This window comes from Ranitomeya variabilis, chromosome 2 (genome assembly GCF_051348905.1).
Source record: "Ranitomeya variabilis isolate aRanVar5 chromosome 2, aRanVar5.hap1, whole genome shotgun sequence".
NCBI lineage: Eukaryota > Metazoa > Chordata > Amphibia > Anura > Dendrobatidae > Ranitomeya > Ranitomeya variabilis.
The window spans coordinates 799,946,221-799,967,142 of record NC_135233.1 but is presented as its reverse complement, the minus strand read 5'-3'; the positions used below and the strand labels follow the sequence as shown (position 1 = coordinate 799,967,142).

The following is a 20,922-nucleotide window of genomic DNA, read 5'->3' as shown; positions in this document are numbered from 1 at the left end:
CAGGGCCCAGTCCTGTGCTGCACAGCACACTATCAGCTTACCCTAATTATTATGGTGTAATGTTTCCACAGGTGTAAACAGGGCCCAGTCCTGTGCTGCACAGCACACTATCAGCTTACCCTAATTATTATGGTGTAATGTTTCCACAGGTGTGAACAGGGCCCAGTCCTGTGCTGCACAGCACACTATCAGCTCACCCTAATAATTATGGTGTAATGTTTCCACAGGTGTGAACAGGGCCCAGTCCTGAGCCGCACAGCACACTATCTGCTCACCCTAATTATTATGGTGTAATATTTCCACAGGTGTGAACAGGGCCCAGTCCTGAGCCGCACAGCACACTATCAGCTTACCCTAATTATTATGGTGTAATGTTTCCACAGGTGTGAACAGGGCCCAGTCCTGAGCCGCACAGCACACTATCAGCTTACCCTAATTATTATGGTGTAATGTTTCCACAGGTGTGAACAGGGCCCAGTCCTGTGCTGCACAGCACACTATCAGCTTACCCTAATTATTATGGTGTAATGTTTCCACAGGTGTAAACAGGGCCCAGTCCTGTGCTGCACAGCACACTATCAGCTTACCCTAATTATTATGGTGTAATGTTTCCACAGGTGTGAACAGGGCCCAGTCCTGTGCTGCACAGCACACTATCAGCTCACCCTAATAATTATGGTGTAAGGTTTCCACAGGTGTGAGCAGGGCCCAGTCCTGAGCCGCACAGCACACTATCAGCTCACCCTAATAATTATGGTGTAATGTTTCCACAGGTGTGAGCAGGGCCCAGTCCTGAGCCGCACAGCACACTATCTGCTCACCCTAATTATTATGGTGTAAGGTTTCCACAGGTGTGAACAGGGCCCAGTCCTGAGCCGCACAGCACACTATCAGCTCACCCTACTTATCATGGTGTAATGTTCCCACAGGTGTGAACAGGGCCCAGTCCTGAGCCGCACAGCACACTATCTGCTCACCCTAATTATTATGGTGTAAGATTTCCACAGGTGTGAAGGACTAACGAGAAACTGATTAATGTTGTGCAAACCGCAGGCAGCATGACTGCGCGATTGCTCTGGTGTTTGAGAAACAGTATACCATAAACCTCTGTCCGGGACCAGATCGGCCCTACTGTCCGTGGCTGGCTCTCCCCGGTGCCCTCCAGGTGACTGACAGGTCTCCCCTTAGCCGGAGACCTGTGGGTCACTTGGATCAGCGCTGGGTAGAGTCACCCGTGCAGCGCTGGCTAGTGTGGTCTCGGCCTGTGTGGCCCGTGCCCTGATCTCACGCCGGAAATCTGCTTTAGGTCACATCATTATTTTTAAGCCAAAATCAGGAGTGGGACAATCAGAGGAAAAGTATAAGGCCAGGTTCACATTGCGTTAACAGCAGCCCGTTCAACACATGCGTTAACGGGCTGCTGTTAACGCAAGTGCTGAATTTCGCTAGCGCAGATAGATCATCTGCTAGCTCTATCTGCGCTAGCGGTGACGGACCCGGAAACGCTGCAGCCCGAGTCTCGGGTCTGTCACTCAATGACGGCACATGGCTAGCGTACGCCCATTGTGGGTGTGCGCTAGCGATGCGTCCGACATGGGGATTAATGGTGGCGTTAACGGACTGTGCTACACCGCGTTATGCTGCGGTGTAACGCAGTCCGTCTAACGGACTGCCAAAATGAAATGTGAACCCAGCCTAAGGGCAGTCTCACACGTCCAGATAATTCCAGTACCGGAAACAATCGGCACCGGAATTATCCGTGTCCGTGTGCCCCTACGTTTCTGGTGTACATCAGTGTGGCACACGTGTGCACACTGGGTACCACACGCACCGTGCTGGGTACCACACGTACCAGCATCTGGTGCTGAATCCGCGATTCATATCTTCCCTGCAGCAGCGTTTGCTGCATAGAAGATATGAATAATAGTGTTTAAAAGAAAGATCTATCTGTCTCCCGCCCCCTGTGCGCGCCCCCCCCCCCCCCCCGCTGTTCTGAAAATACTCACCCGCCTCCCTCGCAGTGTCCTGTCCTGGCCGCACCTTCTACTGTATGCGGTCACGTGGGGCCGCCGATTACAGTCATGAATATGCGGCTCCACCTCCCATAGGGGTGGAGCCGCCTATTCATGACTGTAAAAACGCCCAGTGTGAACATGCCCTTATAGAACATTTCATAACTTTCCACAAATTGTTATGAAAACATTTACAGCACATCCTGCATTGAACTACTGATCCCAATTTATTATATATTTTAGGAGTCGGTCCATTTTATAATGATTCCAACTCCACCAAAGTGGACAATTACTCCACAGCTCATGTCTCTACCCAGTGCAGAAAGCTATTCTCATTTTGATACAGATTTCGGAGCAGACAGTTGCCCTTTTAAAAGCACAAGAACTTTTAATCCCCCTTACCTTTACTGCATGGATACAGATTGACGCTGTGATTTATGACAAGATTACGACTCTAAAGGTACCGTCACATTAAGCGACGCTGCAGTGATATAGACAACGATGGCGATCGCTGCAGCGTCGCTGTTTCGTCGTTGTGTGGTCGCTGGAGAGCTGTCACAGACAGCTCTCCAGCGACCAACTATGCCGAAGTCCCCGGGTAACAAGGGTAAACATCGGGTTACTAAGCGTAGGGCTGCGCTTAGTAACCCGATGTTTACCCTGGTTACCAGTGTAAATGTAAAAAAAAAAAAAACACTACATACTTAAATTCCGGTGTCTGTCGCGTCCCCCGGCGTCCGCTTCGCTGCACTGTGTAAGCGCCGGCCCTAAAGCACAGCGGAGACCTCACTGGCGCACTGGCCGGCGCTGACACATTCAGTGCAGGGAAGCCGCCGGCGGGGGATGTGACAGACATCAGAAGGTGAGTATGTAGTGTTTTTTTTTTTTTTTTTTTTACTTTTACAATGGTAACCAGGGTAAATATCGGGTTACTAAGCGCTGCCCTGCGCTTAGTAACCCGATATTTACCCTGGTTACAAGTGAACACATCGCTGGATCGGTGTCACACACACCGATCCAGCGATGTCAGTGGGTGATCCTGCGACGAAATAAGGTGCTGGCCTTCTAGCTCCGACCAACGATATCACAGCAGGATCCTGATCGCTGCTGCATGTCAAACACAACGATATCGCTATCCAGGACGCTGCAACGTCACGGATTGCTATCGTTATCGTTAAGTGTGAAGGTACCTTAAGGCTATGTGCACACATCAGGATTTCTAGCAGAAATTTTCCTGACAAAAACTGGACATTTCTGCCAGAAATCCGCATGCGTTTTTTTTTTCGCGTTTTTTTCATGCATTTTTGACGCGTTTTTTTGTGCTTTTTTTTTTTTTTTTTTTTTTCAAAATGCATAGAATTGTGGGAAAATGCGGAAAATCCACAAAATTAGTGAACATGCAGCTTTTTTTTTTTTTTTTACTGCGATGCGTTTTTTTTTCACGGAAAAAAACGCACCATGTGCACAAAACATGCAAAATGCATTCTAAATGACAGGATGCATTAAGTATGCGTTTTTATCGCAAAAAAACGCGAAAAAACCTGAACGTGTGCACATACCATAAGCCCGGGGTCGCACTAGAGAGAAATACTGCTTTGTACAATTTTCATAGTCATGAAAATACAGAAAAATCTTTAAATGAGAAGGTGTGTCCAAACGTTTCTCTTTTTGGAGAGAAAATCGCATCCTTACATTGAATACGGATCACTGTTCAGGAAATTTTCTGCGTATCTCGGCCTTAAAAAACAGATCGTATTTTTATACGTTAGGTCTGACCCCGACCTAAGGAGTTATCTTCTGCTGAGGATTTCTCAGTGTACGAACAATCATCATGGTTAATAAATGCACACTTATTTTTTTTTTCACTTGGCAGGTAGGAAAAAAAAAAAAAAAAAAAGATTTGATTGTATAAGATAATATGGAGAATCTTTTTGACTTATTTTCCATGGGAATTTTTTGGGAATTTGTTTTTCAGGGCGTGGAGGGGCTAAGATAAAGGAGCTAGAGCAGACATCTAGTGCAAGGATAAAGGTAAGCAACATGAATCTCATTTTATATTTATATTTTTTTTTTTACGTCATTGTAACATTAACCCCTTCACCCCCAAGGGTGGTTTGCACGTTAATGACCGGGCCAATTTTTACAATTCTGACCACTGTCCCTTTATGAGGCTATAACTCTGGAACGCTTTGACGGATCTTGGCGATTCTGACATTGTTTTCTCGTGACATATTGTACTTCATGTTAAAGGTAAAATTTATTCGATATAACTTGCGTTTATTTGTGAGAAAAATGGAAATTTGGCGAAAATTTTGAAAATTTTGCAATTTTCCAACTTTGAATTTTTGTGCCCTTAAATCACAGACATATGTCACGCAAAATACTTAATAAGTAACATTTCCCACATGTCTACTTTACATCAGTACAATTTTGGAACCAAAATTTTTTTTTGTGACGGAGTTATAAGGGTTAAAAGTTGACCAGCAATTTCTCATTTTTACAACACCATTTTTTTTTTAGGGACCACATCTCATTTGAAGTCATTTTGAGGGGTCTATATGATAGAAAATACTCAAGTGTGACACCATTCTAAAAACTGCACCCCTCAAGGTGCTCAAAACCACATTCAAGAAGTTTATTAACCCTTCAGGTGTTTCACAGGAATTTTTGGAATGTTTAAATAAAAATGAACATTTAACTTTTTTTCACACAAAATTTATTTCAGCTCCAATTTGTTTTATTTTACCAAGGGTAACAGGAGAAAATGGACCCCCAAAGTTGTTGTACAATTTGTCCTGAGTACGATGATACCCCATATGTGGGTGTAAACCATTGTTTAGGCGCATGGCAGAGCTTGGAAGGGAAGGAGCGCCATTTGACTTTTCAATGCAAAATTGACTGGAATTGAGATGGGATGCCATGTTGCGTTTGGAGAGCCCCTGATGTGCCTAAACATTGAAACTCCCTACAAGTGACACCATTTTGGAAAGTAGACCCCCTAAGGAACTTATCTAGATGTGTGGTGAGCACTTTGACCCACCAAGTGCTTCACAGAAGTTTATAATGCAGAGCCGTAAAAATAAAAAATCATATTTTTTCACAAAAATGATCTTTTTGCCCCCAATTTTTTATTTTCCCAAGGGTAAGAGAAGAAATTGGACCCCAAAAAATGTTGTGCAATTTGTCCTGAGTACGCGGATACCCCATATGTGGGTGTAAACCATTGTTTGGGCGCATGGCAGAGCTTGGAAGGGAAGGAGCGCCATTTGACTTTTCAATGCAAAATTGACTGGAATTGAGATGGGACGCCATGTTGCGTTTGGAGAGCCCCTGATGTGCCTAAACATTGAAACTCCCTACAAGTGACACCATTTTGGAAAGTAGACCCCCTAAGGAACTTATCTAGATGTGTGGTGAGCACTTTGACCCACCAAGTGCTTCACAGAAGTTTATAATGCAGAGCCGTAAAAATAAAAAATCATATTTTTTCACAAAAATGATCTTTTTGCCCCCAATTTTTTATTTTCCCAAGGGTAAGAGAAGAAATTGGACCCCAAAAAATGTTGTGCAATTTGTCCTGAGTACGCTGATACCCCATATGTGGGTGTAAACCATTGTTTGGGCGCATGGCAGAGCTTGGAAGGGAAGGAGCGCCATTTGACTTTTCAATGCAAAATTGACTGGAATTGAGATGGGACGCCATGTTGCGTTTGGAGAGCCCCTGATGTGCCTAAACATTGAAACTCCCTACAAGTGACACCATTTTGGAAAGTAGACCCCCTAAGGAACTTATCTAGATGTGTGGTGAGCACTTTGACCCACCAAGTGCTTCACAGAAGTTTATAATGCAGAGCCGTAAAAATAAAAAATCATATTTTTTCACAAAAATGATCTTTTTGCCCCCAATTTTTTATTTTCCCAAGGGTAAGAGAAGAAATTGGACCCCAAAAAATGTTGTGCAATTTGTCCTGAGTACGCTGATACCCCATATGTGGGTGTAAACCATTGTTTGGGCGCATGGCAGAGCTTGGAAGGGAAGGAGCGCCATTTGACTTTTCAATGCAAAATTGACTGGAATTGAGATGGGACGCCATGTTGCGTTTGGAGAGCCCCTGATGTGCCTAAACATTGAAACTCCCTACAAGTGACACCATTTTGGAAAGTAGACCCCCTAAGGAACTTATCTAGATGTGTGGTGAGCACTTTGACCCACCAAGTGCTTCACAGAAGTTTATAATGCAGAGCCGTAAAAATAAAAAATCATATTTTTTCACAAAAATGATCTTTTTGCCCCCAATTTTTTATTTTCCCAAGGGTAAGAGAAGAAATTGGACCCCAAAAAATGTTGTGCAATTTGTCCTGAGTACGCTGATACCCCATATGTGGGTGTAAACCATTGTTTGGGCGCATGGCAGAGCTTGGAAGGGAAGGAGCGCCATTTGACTTTTCAATGCAAAATTGACTGGAATTGAGATGGGACGCCATGTTGCGTTTGGAGAGCCCCTGATGTGCCTAAACATTGAAACTCCCTACAAGTGACACCATTTTGGAAAGTAGACCCCCTAAGGAACTTATCTAGATGTGTTTTGAGAGCTTTGAACCCCCAAGTGTTTCACTACAGATTATAACGCAGAGCCGTGAAAATAATTTTTTTTTTTTTCTCAAAAATGATTTTTTAGCCCCCAGCTTTGTATTTTTACAAGGGTAACAGAATAAATTGGACCCCAAAATTTGTTTTCCAATTTGTCCTGAGTACGCTGATACCCCATATGTGGGGGGGAACCACTGTTTGGGCGCATGACAGAGCTCGGAAGGGAAGGAGCGCCATTTGGAATGCAGACTTAAATGGATTGGTCAGCAGCCGTCACGTTGCATTTGCAGAGCCCCTGATGTACCCAAACAGTACAAACCCCCCACAAGTGACCCCATATTGGAAACTAGACCTCCCAAGGAACTTATCTAGATGTGTTGTGAGAACTTTGAACCCCCAAGTGTTTCACTACAGTTTATAATGCAGAGCCGTGAAAATAAAACATCTTTTTTTTCCCACAAAAATGATTTTTAGCCCCCCAAATTTTTATTTTCCTAAGGATAACAAGAGAACTTGGACCCCAGAAGTTGTTGTTCAATTTGTCCCGAGTACGCTGATAACACATATGTTGGGGTAAACCCCTTTTTGGGCGCACGGGAGAGCTCAGAAGGGAAGGAGCACTGTTTTACTTTTTCAACGCAGAATTGGCTGGAATTGAGATTGGACGCCATGTCGCGCTTGGAGAGCCCCTGATGTGCCTGGACAGTGGAAACCCCCCAATTCTACCTGAAACCCTAACCCAAACACACCCCTAACCCTAATCCCAACGGTAACCCTAACCACACCCCTAGCCCTGACACACCCATAATTCTAATCCCAACCCTAATCCAAACGTAAATGTAATCCAAACCCTAACCCTAACTTTAGCCCCAACCCTAACTTTAGCCCCAACCCTAACTTTACCTCCAACCCTAACCCTACCCCTAACCCTAAACGTGGCACTGAAATACGTGGCACTGAAATACGTGGCACTGAAATACGTGGCACTGAAATACGTGGCACTGAAATACGTGGCACTGAAATACGTGGCACTGAAATACGTGGCACTGAAATACGTGGCACTGAAACACGTGGCACTGAAACACGTGGCACTGAAACACGTGGCACTGAAACACGTGGCACTGAAACACGTGGCACTGAAACACGTGGCACTGAAACACGTGGCACTGAAACACGTGGCACTGAAACACGTGGCACTGAAACACGTGGCACTGAAACACGTGGCACTGAAACACGTGGCACTGAAACACGTGGCACTGAAACACGTGGCACTGAAACACGTGGCACTGAAACACGTGGCACTGAAACACGTGGCACTGAAATACGTGGCACTGAAATACGTGATACGTGGCACTGAAATACGTGGCACTGAAATACGTGGCACTATGACTGTCAGAAAATGTTCATTAAACGGTTAGGGGTGAGGTTAGGGGTAGAGTTAGGGTTAGGGTTTGGATCTCTATCACCTTGATGGTGGTGGGTGGCTTTTCAGTGTGTTTTCTGTTTTTTTTCGATAAAAATGCATGCGTTTTTAACGCAAACAAACGCATGTGCTTAAAAACGCAAGAAAATACTGCAGGTTGTATTTCTGAAAATGAACGCATGCAGAAAAAAACCGCATGCGTTTGAAAACGCGACCAAACGCGTACAAAAAAACGCATGCGTTTTCAATGTTAAATATAGGGAAAAAACGCATGCTTTTTTTGTGCAAAAAACGCTGCAGACAAAAACGCAAGTGTGAAACCAGCGACGCTTTTTATAGCAAAAAAGTTTTTGCGTCTCCACATTTTGAGACCTATAATTTTTCCACATTTGCTCCACAGAGTCATGTGAGGTCTTGTTTTTTGCGGGACGAGTTGACGTTTTTATTGGTAAAATTTTCGGACACGTGACCGTTTTTGATCGCTTTTTATTCCGATTTTTGTGAGGCAGAATGACCAAAAACCAGCTATTCATGAATTTCTTTTGGGAGAGGCGTTTATACCGTTCCGGGTTTGGTAAAATTGATAAAGCAGTTTTATTCGTCGGGTCAGTACGATTACAGCGATATCTCATTTATATCATTTTTTTATGTTTTGGCGCTTTTATACGATAAAAGCTATTTTATAGAAAAAATAATTATTTTGGTATCGCTTTATTCTCAGGACTATAACTTTTTTATTTTTTTGCTGATGATGCTGTATGGCGGCTTGTTTTTTGCGGGACAAGATGACGTTTTCAGCGGTACCATGGATATTTATATCAGTCTTTTTGATCGCGTGTTATTCCACTTTTTGTTCGGCGGTATGGTAATAAAGCGTTGTTTTTTGCCTCGTTTTTTTTTTTTTTTTCTTACGGTGTTTACTGAAGGGGTTAACTAGTGGGGCAGTTTTATAGGTGGGGTCGTTACGGACGCGGCGATACTAAATATGTATACTTTTATTGTTTTTTTTTTTTTAATTTAGATAAATGTATTTATGGGAATAATATATTTTTTTTTTTTTTCATTATTTTGGAATATTTTTTTTTATTTTTTTTTACACATTTGGAAATTTTTTTTTTTACTTTTTTACTTTGCCCCAGGGGGGGACAATACAGATCGGTGATCTGCCAGTTTGCATAGCACTCTGACAGCTCACCGATCTGATTGAAGTGCAGGCTGCTTCACAGTGCCTGCTCTGAGCAGGCGTCTGTGAAGCCACCTCCCTCCCTGCAGGACCCGGATCCGCGGCCATCTTGGATCCGGGTCTGGAGCAGGCAGGGAGGGAGGTAAGACCCTCGCAGCAACGCGATCACATCGCGTTGCTGCGGGGGGCTCAGGGAAGCCCGCAGGGAGCCCTCTCCCTGCGCGATGCTTCCCTGCATCGCCGGCACATCGCGATCATGTTTGATCGCGGTGTGCCGGGGGTTAATGTGCCGGGGGCGGTCCGTGACCGCTCCTGGCACATAGTGCCGGATGTCAGCTGCGATATGCAGCCGACACTCGGCCGCGCTCCCCCCGTGAGCGCGGCCGATCGGCTATGACGTACTATCCCGTCAAGGGTCAGATAGGCCCAGGTCACCTCGACGGGATAGTACGTCAAAGGTCACAGAGGGGTTAAATTTCTTTTGAGAGTCGTTTTTTTTTTTCTTTTTGTTTTTTTTTTGTCCTCCTTCCATTAATAGAAAAATAGAATTCATGCGCAAATATATTTGTTGCACAACTGATGCAAACTGGAGCAGAGGGGCCCCATTGTTATGGCATCCGTCGGAGTTCTTTTGTGTCGGTTTTTAGAATGGAAGAAATAGTCCTGCTCAACAGGTGTATTTCTCCCATAATAAAATCTTGCACAACAGAACCCAGACAGACATTGTAATAATAAATGGGTTCTGCACTTCATTTGTATCAGTAGATCAGCTTTGGCCATGAACTCTGTTTTTGTTCCTAATAACAGAATTACAAGACACAATTGTGTACACAGCCTTTGTCTCACAGTCATGGTACATCAGTGGTGATTTTGCTCAGCCCTATCATCCTCATCAGTAAATAAGTCACATATTTAATATTTACAATTCAATTTATACAGTGGCTACTGAGCAAAGGGTCCGAATACTTATGACCATGTGATATTTCAGTTTTTCTTAAATTTGCAAAAATTACTACCTTTTTTTTTTTTTTTTTTATTTCAGTCAAGATGGGGCACAGAGTGTACATTAATGAGAAAAAAAATGAACTTTTTTGAATTTACCGAATGGCTGCAATGAAACTAAGAGTGAAAATTTTAAAGGGGTCTGAATACTTTCCATACCCACTGTATATGCTATTTTCATATCAAACTGGCTTCCATGTAGGTTACGTTATTTGGGCACAAGTTTATGAGCTGGTCACTTTTTAATGAAGAGATGTGGTTTAATCTTCATTTAAGCCAAGTATGTGGAGATTCCAGATATTGGGTCATTCCATATCAAGTGATCCAAATATGAATATTTTTTTTACCTTACGTCTTTAGATTTTTTTTATTTTTTGTTTTTATGAAGTACAACTTTAGTTAATTACAAATTAAAAGTTTAGAATTTTTTTCTTCATCAGTTAATTTTTTACAGATTTTTAAAGTTTTGAAAAAGCATGGATTTTGGCCTGGTATGGCTTTACATTTTGTATCATATCTCGGGCTAGAATTAAGATATAGAGGTGGGAGAGGCATCATTTTTCTCAGAACGGTACCGGCTTTCATTTGATATGTCACAAGACTATGTTTCTTTATATTTTGTTTTGGAGAAATCAAATTAAAAATTTTGATGCGCAATTCTGAAAAAAACGTATGTTTTAAAATTGTGAAAACATGCATGTGTGTCACTTGTGTCCTTGTTTACATTTGTACAGGGATTCAACTTGGGATCTATCACATTTGTATTTTTTTTTTTAAGCCTTGAATCATCTGATTTTATGTTTGTGTGAGTTTCTTCCTTTTTTCTTTTCAAATTACAACTTATTGCATTCAACATTTATATGTAACAATAAAGAAACACAAAAAACAAAGTGCCAGAATAAATGCATCTTAGGCTACTTTAACACTAGCATCGTACTCGGCCCGTCGCAGTGCGTCGCGCCGACGCTAGCGTTGTTTGCGCTGCACAACGGGTGCAGCGGATGCAGATTTTCAGCGCATCCGCTGCCCCATTGTGAGGTGCGGGGAGGAGGGGGCGGAGTTCCGGCCGCGCATGCGCGGTCGGAAAAGACGTTCCCGACGTACCAAAAAACGTTGCAAGCAACGTTTTTTGCTGCCGATGGTCCGCCACAACACGACGCAACCGTCGCACGACGGTTGCGACGTGTCAATGCGTCGCCAATGTTAGTCTATGGAGAAAAAACGCATCCTGCAAGCACTTTTGCAGGATGCGTTTTTTGACCAAAACGACGCATTGCGACGGAGGACAAAAAACGCCAGTGTGAAAGTACCCTTAATCATCATAACTACTTGCTCAGCATTTTCAACCTGAATTCATTGAACAAGCCAAAAGATAAAAGGTGATCACATCCTCAAGTGTGGTTTTCTAAATACAGTCTGATCCTAATTATATGTTAAAAACAAGAATAAAAGAACCAATATTTTTACCACCTATTTATACATGGAACAATTTTTTGTCTACTATATCACTAAACATGTCATTTCTGAAGTGTTTAAGAAGAATAGTCCAGTAGTTAAATCCTCGTACTATAAAATATAAACTAATCAAACAATTAATAGTAGGTTTTTACACTGGCCTTCTATCATCAGTGTCCCTTCTAGAGGATGAAATGTCATCTTGCCCATAAGCGCTCACTAGCAATGGCCGTTTCCTTCTGTGTCAGAGTATGGACGGCCTGTCATGGTGCTCGGCTCCACCTGAGTTATATCTGATTTTTGTTCACTTTTACAATGTCTGGTTTTCTTGGATACACAAAGGACGGCGCTGGACCAGACGGTGCAGAAAAGTCACTTCTACGTCTTCATTTTCACAATCTTTGGAGAGTCCAGTAGCCGCCACCAGCGCCGATCATATTCACAGGTCACATAGCCAGTTGTCATCCATTGCCAATCTTGTGCCGCCTTCTACCACGTCATGGACGTCACTGTCTTTATTTCCACTACATGGGATGACAGTCCGGTATTGCTGAGTCCCTGTGATGGGTTCTGCTTCCTGTAAACGATATAACAAACTCTCCTCCTCCTCTTCGTAGTCCTGGTTTGTACAACACATGAACTGGATGGTAAGAATATTTTTCTCTCTCCATTTGAGGAGTTGCCTGGGCGATAAGATTTGGTGTGAATACGGTCTGTGGAGGCCCGAGCTACTGGCCTGTCATCTGTTCTGCAGTCACCGTCTACCCCTGGTCATTCTCAGCCCTAACAAAGCTTCCTCCTCTGTCCTCTCCTGCTTCTAATACTCTGTAACATAATAAATAATACCGTAATATCTAGCAATCATGGATTATTTGGTAAATATAGACCTCACACTGTTAGACCACAAGCTGAGCAGATCTGAAATCAAGATTTTTGAACTGACACTGTAATAGTTTTATTTTTTAAAATATGATCCCATCACAATCCCAGCTTGTATTTTGGTACAGATGTGAATAGGAGCATAGCAGGCACATGTGCAGTTTTTGAAATTTTTAAATTAAACGTTTTTTTCGGAAATGCGTTTTCAAGTTTTGCGCTTGCATTCGCATAGGTAAAATATTATCAAAGATACTCTTGTGACATATCTGGTGAAAGCCTGTACAATTCTGAGTAGAATGGTGTTTATTTTGTTTCTCTTGTTTCTCTATCTCTTTTCTAGCCTGAGTTATGGGGAGAAATGTAAAGGCAGGCAACACCGAAATTCGCACTTTTTCCGAACTTTGAAAATCAATAAAAAATAAAAAAAAAAATCTAGAATTTTTTTCTTCTTCACATTTTGCATTCTCTGACACACTATTACCAAATAACAAAATCTCAAAAGAATTAAAAATATAGTGGTAAAAATCATTGGTTCACTTGACATGGAATGACCTTATTGCAATTATTGCCTGTAAAATCTTAGGCTCTGTTCATATGTCAGTTTGGGATCACTTTAGAATTGATAGAATAGAAAAATTATCTTTCAAACCAAAGCTAGTTTTTTCATTTTTAAAGGGAACCTATTACCACGAAAATGCAGTTCAATCTGCATACACCTTGGGGGAAGCTGAGCAAATTAGATCTAGTTTTGTGAGTATTAAGTGTTTAAACATTAAACCTCTGTTCTTTCTGGGATTCTCAGTCCAGTGGATGGTCCGATAATTGACTGTAAAAGCGTGTATACAGATAAAGCTGTCAAAGACTGTCTGTCACTGAGGCTATTGATTGGCATGCACGCGGAACGTTAACAAAAGCCAATATGGGACCATTATTCATCTTTACTAGAGTACTGTATTTGTTTCTTTCATTTCACTTCGTGATTCACATGTAAACAATGTTCCCCCAAGGAACATTGGGGAGATTTTAATTGTATTTACGCTTTGACAGTCGACTCAAGAATTATATCTTTAAAATAGATAAGTCATCAGTCTTTTGGGGCAAAACTTTTCTTTTATAAGCTTGTTGCATTTTACTTATGTTTAGATTGTGAATGAAGGATACCAATCGGTAGTAAAGATATTTGGAAATTGTGAACAACAGAGTAAAGCCAAAGAGTTGATCGAAAATATTGTAGGAAGAGATGATACCCCGGAATTTGGTGAGTAAACTTTATTTTATAAATAAGATTCTAACCAGTTAGCACAGTGTCGCAAGCTTTATGAGTTTTTTTTTTTTTTTTTTTTTTTTCTTCCCTTCTCATGTCTTCCCAAATTGTTGGCACTTCATAAATTTTGCTTTAGTATTATTTGCAAAGTGAACAAATACTGACATTGCACCCAAGTTTTAAAAGTGACGATAGCTGCATGAAATAGGAAAAAAAGTGGAACATATTCCATGTCTAAGAAGCCCAGGAAACCGATTAGGCTGTGTTCACAGGTTGTTTTTGCAGTGTTTTTTTTTTTATGCAAATTTTCAGCTGAGTTTTACAGTACCAGCAAAGTTTGAGATTTCAGAAATCCCATGAACACACATTAGTTTTATTTTCTTGACTGGCCTGGAAAACTGCTGTGTTTTTGTAGTCTGCATCATGTCACTATTTTTTCAGCGTAATTGCAGTGTTTTTTCACCCATAGCAAATAATGAGTAAGTGCAGCAAAATGCAGCACAAGACACAGTTTTTGGTGCAGAAACCTAAGGAAGTTAAATTGTTGTTTTTTTTTTTGTTTGTTTTTTTTTATTTTATTTTTTTTGTGGGTGGGGGAGCTCTGAACTTTATTAGCATGCACAAGAGAGACCTTAAAGGGAACCTGTCACCCCGTTTTTTCGGTATGAGATAAAAATACCGTTAAATAGGGCCTGAGCTGTGCATTACAATAGTGTATTTTGTGGACCCCGATTCCCCACCTATGCTGCCGAAATACGTTACCGAAGTAGCCGTTTTCGCCTGTCAATCAGGCTGGTCAGGTCAAAAGGGTGTGGTGTCCTCCCCCAGATCTTGCGTAGTTTTCCGTTGGTGGCGTAGTGGTGTGCGCATGTCCAAGTCCCGAATCCTCTGCCAGGGGTGTAAAAACAACAGCGATGTCCGTTATTCCATTGGTGGTCGGTGGGCGCGGCCATCTTGCTTTGCCTGCAAAAGCGGCGCTCTGCTGGCCGCGGCTTCAGGAAAATGGCCGCGGGCATCCGCGCGTGCGCAGATGGCTATCGCGGCGGCCATTTTCGTGAAGCAGAATTCGCATCTCGGCTTCACGAAAATGGCCGCCGCGATAGCCATCTGCGCACGCGCGGATGCCCGCGGCCATTTTCCTGAAGCCGCGGCCAGCAGAGCGCCGCTTCTGCAGGCAAAGCAAGATGGCCGCGCCCACCGACCACCAATGGAATAACGGACATCGCTGTTGTTTTTACACCCCTGGCAGAGGATTCGGGACTTGGACATGCGCACACCACTACGCCACCAACGGAAAACTACGCAAGATCTGGGGGAGGACACCACACCCTTTTGACCTGACCAGCCTGATTGACAGGCGAAAACGGCTACTTTGGTAACGTATTTCGGCAGCATAGGTGGGGAATCGGGGTACACAAACTACACTATTGTAATGCACAGCTCAGGCCCTATTTAACAGTATTTTTATCTCATACCGAAAAAACGGGGTGACAGGTTCCCTTTAAAAAAAAAAAAAAAAAAAAAAAAAAAAAAAGCAAGCTCTGCAAGATCTGGTTTTTGTAAGCAGCTTCTTTACTTGTCAAGAGAGCAGGTTTTTGCTTTAGGGGAAAAAACACAGCAAAAACGCAATGTGTGAACACAGCCTTAGGCCGGCGTCACACTCGGCGTAAGACAATACGGTCCGTATTTTACGGCCGTAATACGGCCGAAATACGGTGAAATGTTCCCAAAATAGTGATCCGTAGTCAGGGTGTGTCAGCGTATTTTGCGCATGGCATCCTCCGTATGTAATCCGTATGGCATCCGTACTGCGAGATTTTCGCGCAGGCTTGCAAAACCGACATCTAATGGATTTATGTGCTCAAATGTTCTGGAAAACATATATACAGTGTATATATATATATATATATATATATATATATATATATATATATATATATATATATATATATATATATATATATATTCTGTATTTAGATTTCATTCAGCGCGATATGTGTTAAAAGCCGGTAATTCAATTGCCGGCTTCTCATTTCTCCTGCACAAACCCGACAGGATATGAGACATGGTTTACATACAGTAAACCATCTCATATCCCCTTTTTTTTTGCATATTCCACACTACTAATGTTAGTAGTGTGTATGTGCAAAATTTCAGCGCTGTAGCTGCTGAAATAAAGGGTTAAATGGCGGAAAAAAATTGGCGTGGGCTCCCGCGCAATTTTCTCCGCCAGAGTGGTAAAGCCAGTGACTGAGGGCAGATATTAATAGCCAGGAGAGGGTCCATGGTTATTGGCCCCCCCGTGGCTAAAAACATCTGCCCCCAGCCACCCCAGAAAAGGCACGTCTGGAAGATGCGCCTATTCTGGCACTTGGCCACTCTCTTCCCACTCCCTGTAGCGGTGGGCTATGGGGTAATGAAGGGTTAATGCCACCTTGCTATTGGAAGGTGACATTAAGCCAGATTAATGATGGAGAGGCGTCAATTATGACACCTATCCATTATTAATCCAATTGTAGGAAAGGGTTAAAAAACACACACACACATGATTGAAAAGTATTTTAATGAAATAAACACAGCGGTTGTTGTAGTAATTTATTGTTCTCTCAAATCCATTTGCAGTCCCTCGCTTGGCAACATAATAAACGCACAAGATACATACCTTCTGATGTACTGTCAGGTCCAACGATGTAATCCATCTGAAGGGGTTAACTAATATTACAAGCAGGAGCCCTGCAATAATGCAGCTGTGCTCCGTGCTTGTAATTCCCCTGCGAATGAATGAAATGTAGGTCATTGACCTACATTTCATTCATTCGCGGTGATGCGCCCCCTGGTGGATGTCCTCATATGACCTGGAGCGTGGGAAAAAGTTCCCAGGCTGCAGTTCATGAGAACATCCACCAGAGGGCGCATCACCGCGAATGAATGAAATGTAGGTCAATGACCTACATTTCATTCATTCGCAGGGGAATTACAAGCACGGAGCACAGCTGCATTATTGCAGGGCTCCTGCCTGTAATATTAGTTAACCCCTTCAGATGGATTACATCGTTGGACCTGACAGTACATCAGAAGGTATGTATCTTGTGCGTTTATTATGTTGCCAAGCGAGGGACTGCAAATGGATTTGAGAGAACAATTAATTATTACAACCGCTGTGTTTATTTCATTAAAATACTTTTCAATCATGTGTGTGTGTGTGTGTGTGTGTGTGTGTTTTTTAACCCTTTCCTACAATTGGATTAATAATGGATAGGTGTCATAATTGACGCCTCTCCATTATTAATCTGGCTTAATGTCACCTTCCAATAGCAAGGTGGCATTAACCCTTCATTACCCCATAGCCCACCGCTACAGGGAGTGGGAAGAGAGTGGCCAAGTGCCAGAATAGGCGCATCTTCCAGATGTGCCTTTTCTGGGGTGGCTGGGGGCAGATGTTTTTAGCCACGGGGGGGCCAATAACCATGGACCCTCTCCTGGCTATTAATATCTGCCCTCAGTCACTGGCTTTACCACTCTGGCGGAGAAAATTGCGCGGGAGCCCACGCCAATTTTTTCCGCCATTTAACCCTTTATTTAAGCAGCTACAGCGCTAAAATTTTGCACATACACACTACTAACATTAGTAGTGTGGAATATGCAAAAAAAAAGGGGATATGAGATGGTTTACTGTATGTAAACCATGTCTCATATCCTGTCGGGTTTGTGCAGGAGAAATGAAAAGCCGGCAATTGAATTACCGACTTTTCACTAACACCGCTGCGTATTTCTCGCAAGTCACACTGCTGGTCCGTGTGGAATCCGTATTTTTCTCGCCCCCATAGACTTTCATTGGCGATTTTTTTTGCGCAGTACGCTGACAAACGCAGCATGCTGCGATTTTGTACGGCCGTAGAAAGCCGTATAATACTGAACCATAAAATACGGCTAATAGGAGCAGACCCATTGAGAATCATTGTGCCGTATGTTATACGAGTTTTACGGACGTAGTTTCTGCGCTCTTACGTCCGTAAAACTCGCCAGTGTGACGCCGGCCTTATACCTCTCTATTTTTGGACCTATATTTTATGTTCATTCTTCTTCATGACCCAGCCTATTTTGACCTTAAATGACCTGGCCGTTTTTTGCAATACTGACCAGTGTCCCTTTATGAGGTAATAACTCAGCAACGCTTAAACGGATCCTAGCGATTCTGAGATTGTTTTTTCGTGAAATATTGGGCTTCATGTTAGTGGTAAATTTAGGTAGATAATTTCTGCATTTATTTGTGAAAAAAAGGAAATTTGGCGAAAATTTTGAAACTTTCGCAGTTTTCACATTTTGAATTTTTATTCTGTTAAACCAGAGAGTTATGTGACACAAAATGGTTAATAAATGACATTTCCCACATGTCTACTTTACATCAGCATAATTTTGAAAACAAAATTTTTTTTTTTGCTAGGATGTTATAAGGGTTAAAATTTGACCAGTGATTTCTCATTTTTACAACAAAATTTACAAAACCATTTTTTTTTAGGGACCACCTCACATTTGAAGTCAGTTTCAGGGTTCTATATGGCTGAAAATACCCCTAAGTGACACCATTCTAAAAACTGCACCCCTCAAGGTGCTTAAAAACACATTCAAGAAGTTTATTAACCCTTCAGGTGCTTCACAGCAGCAGAAGCAAAACGGAAGGAAAAAATGAACATTTAACTTTTTAGTCACAAAAATGATCTTTTAGCAACAATTTTGTTATTTTCCCAAGGGTAAAAGGAGAAACTGGACCATGAAAGTTGTTGTCCAATTTGTCCTGAGTACGCTGATACCTCATATGTGGGGGTAAACCACTGATTGGGCACACGGCAGGGCTCAGAAGGGAAGGAGCGCCATTTGACTTTTTGAATGGAAAATTGGCTCCAATCCTTAGCAGACACCATGTCGTGTTTGGAGAGCCCCCGTGTGCCTAAACATTGGAGCTCCCCCACAAGTGACCCCATTTTGGAAACTAGACGCCCCAAGGAACTTATCTAGATGCATAATGAGCACTTTAAACCCCCAGGTGCTTCACAGAAGTTTATAACGCAAAGCCGTGAAAATTAAAAATAATTCTGCTTTCCTCAAAAATGATTTTTTTAGCCCGGAATTTATTTTCCCAAGGGTAACAGGAGAAATTGGACCCGAAATCTTGGTGTCCAGTTTGTCCTGAGTACGCTAATACCCCATATGTGGGGGTAAACCACTGTTTGGGTGCACGGCAGGGCCCGGAAGGGAAGGCACGCCATTTGGCTTTTTGAATGGAAAATTAGCTCCAATCATTAGCGGACACCATGTCGCGTTTGGAGAGCCCCTGTGTGCCTAAACATTGGAGCTCCCCCACAATTGACCCCATTTTGGAAACTAGACCTCCCAAGGAACTAATCTAGATGTGTGGTGAGCACTTTGAACCCCCAAGTGCTTCACAGAAGTTTATAACGCAGAGCCGTGAAAATTAAAAATCATTTTTCTTTCTTCAAAAATAATTTTTTAGCCCGCAATTTTTTATTTTCCCAAGAGTTACAGGAGAAATTGGACCCCAAAAGTTGTTGTCCAGTTTCTCCTGAGTACGCTGGTACCCCATATGTGGGGGTAAACCACTGTTTAGGCATACGTCTGGGCTCGGAAGGGAGATGGCACCATTTGACTTTTTCAATGCAAGATTGGCTGGAATCAATGGTGGCGCCATGTCGCGTTTGGAGACCCCCTGATGTGCCTAAACAGTGGAAACCCCTCAATTCTAACTCCAACACACCCCTAATCCCAACCCTAACCGCAACACACCCCTAACCCTAGTCTTAACCCTAATTCCAACCCTAACCCTAAGGCTATGTGCCCACGTTGCGGATTTGTGTGCAGATTTTTTTGGCACCGTTTTTGAAAAATCTGCAGGTAAAACGCACTGCGCTTTACCTACGGGTTTACCGCAGATTTCCAGTGTTTTTTGTGTGGATTTCACCTGCGGATTCCTATTATGGAGCAGGTGTAAGACTCTGCGGAATCCGCACAAAGAATTGACATGCTGCGGAAAATACAACGCAGCGTTTCCGCGCTGTATTTTCCGCACCATGGGCACAGCGGATTTGGTTTTCCATAGGTTTACGTGGTACTGTAAACGTGATGGGAAAACTGCTATGAATCCGCAGCGACCAATCCGCTGCGGATCCGCAGCCAAATCCGCACCGTGTGCACATAGCCTAATTCTAACCCTAATTCCAACCCTAGCCCTAATTCTAACCCTGATTCTAACCCTAAGTGCAACCATACCCCTACCCCTAATGGAAAAAACAAAAATAAATATATTTTCTGTATTTTATTATTGGCCCTACCTATGGGGGTGATAAAAGGGGGGGGGGGGGGTTTATTTACTATTCTTTATTTTTTTTATTTTGATCGCTGTGATAGAACTTATCACAGCGATCAAAATGTACAGGGAACGAATCTGCCGGCCGGCAGATTCGGCGGGCGCACTGCGCATGCGCCCGCCATTTTCCAAGATGGCGGCGCCCATGCGAGAAGACGGAGGACACCGGGACTAGGTAAGTATGGGGGGTGCGATCAGACAGCGGGGGGGGGGGGGGGCGGAGGGGAGGACGGGGGAGGGGAGAGGAAGGCGCTTAGGACAGGACGGAGGGGTAGGGAACACTGACGGCGGCTGCAGATCGCCGCCGCCAGTCGGTAGGGGGGCCAGATCGGGGTCTCCAGCCGTGGCCGGTGCTATTGCAGCATCGGCCATGGCTGGATTGTAATATTTCACCAATTTTCATAGGTGAAATATTACAGATTGCTCTGATTGGCTGTTTCACTTTCAACAGCCAATCAGAGCGATCGTAGCCACGGGGGGGCGAAGCCACTCCCCCTGGGCTGTAGCACCACTCCCTCTGTCCCTGCATGTCGGGTGAAATTGGAGTAAACCCTTTCACCCAGCCTGCAGGGACGCGATCCGGCCATGACACATATGCTGCGTCACAGGTCGGATTGGCACTGGTTTTCATGACGCATACGCTGCGTCAAAGGTCGGGAAGGGGTTAATACATCTCTTCATTTATACCTCATTTAAGTTTTCCGTGGTTTATTTCTGCCTTCAGCCTGGAG

The 20,922-nt window shown here is 43.2% G+C and overlaps 1 protein-coding gene across 3 annotated transcripts in view; it reads left to right on the top strand.

Moving 5' to 3' along the window:
• Window positions 1–20,922, top strand: part of DDX43 (DEAD-box helicase 43) — an 84,595-nt gene that overhangs the window by 1,204 nt on the left and 62,469 nt on the right. For 2 of the 3 annotated variants that reach the window (XM_077289896.1, XM_077289895.1), the window contains exons 2-3: window positions 3,988–4,043; window positions 13,689–13,803. In XM_077289896.1, the coding sequence (XP_077146011.1) occupies window positions 3,988–4,043; window positions 13,689–13,803 (171 nt within the window). Of the gene's footprint in view, window positions 1–3,987; window positions 4,044–13,220; window positions 13,296–13,688; window positions 13,804–20,922 lie in introns of all 3 variants that reach the window. The other variant, XM_077289894.1, reaches the window with a different exon arrangement.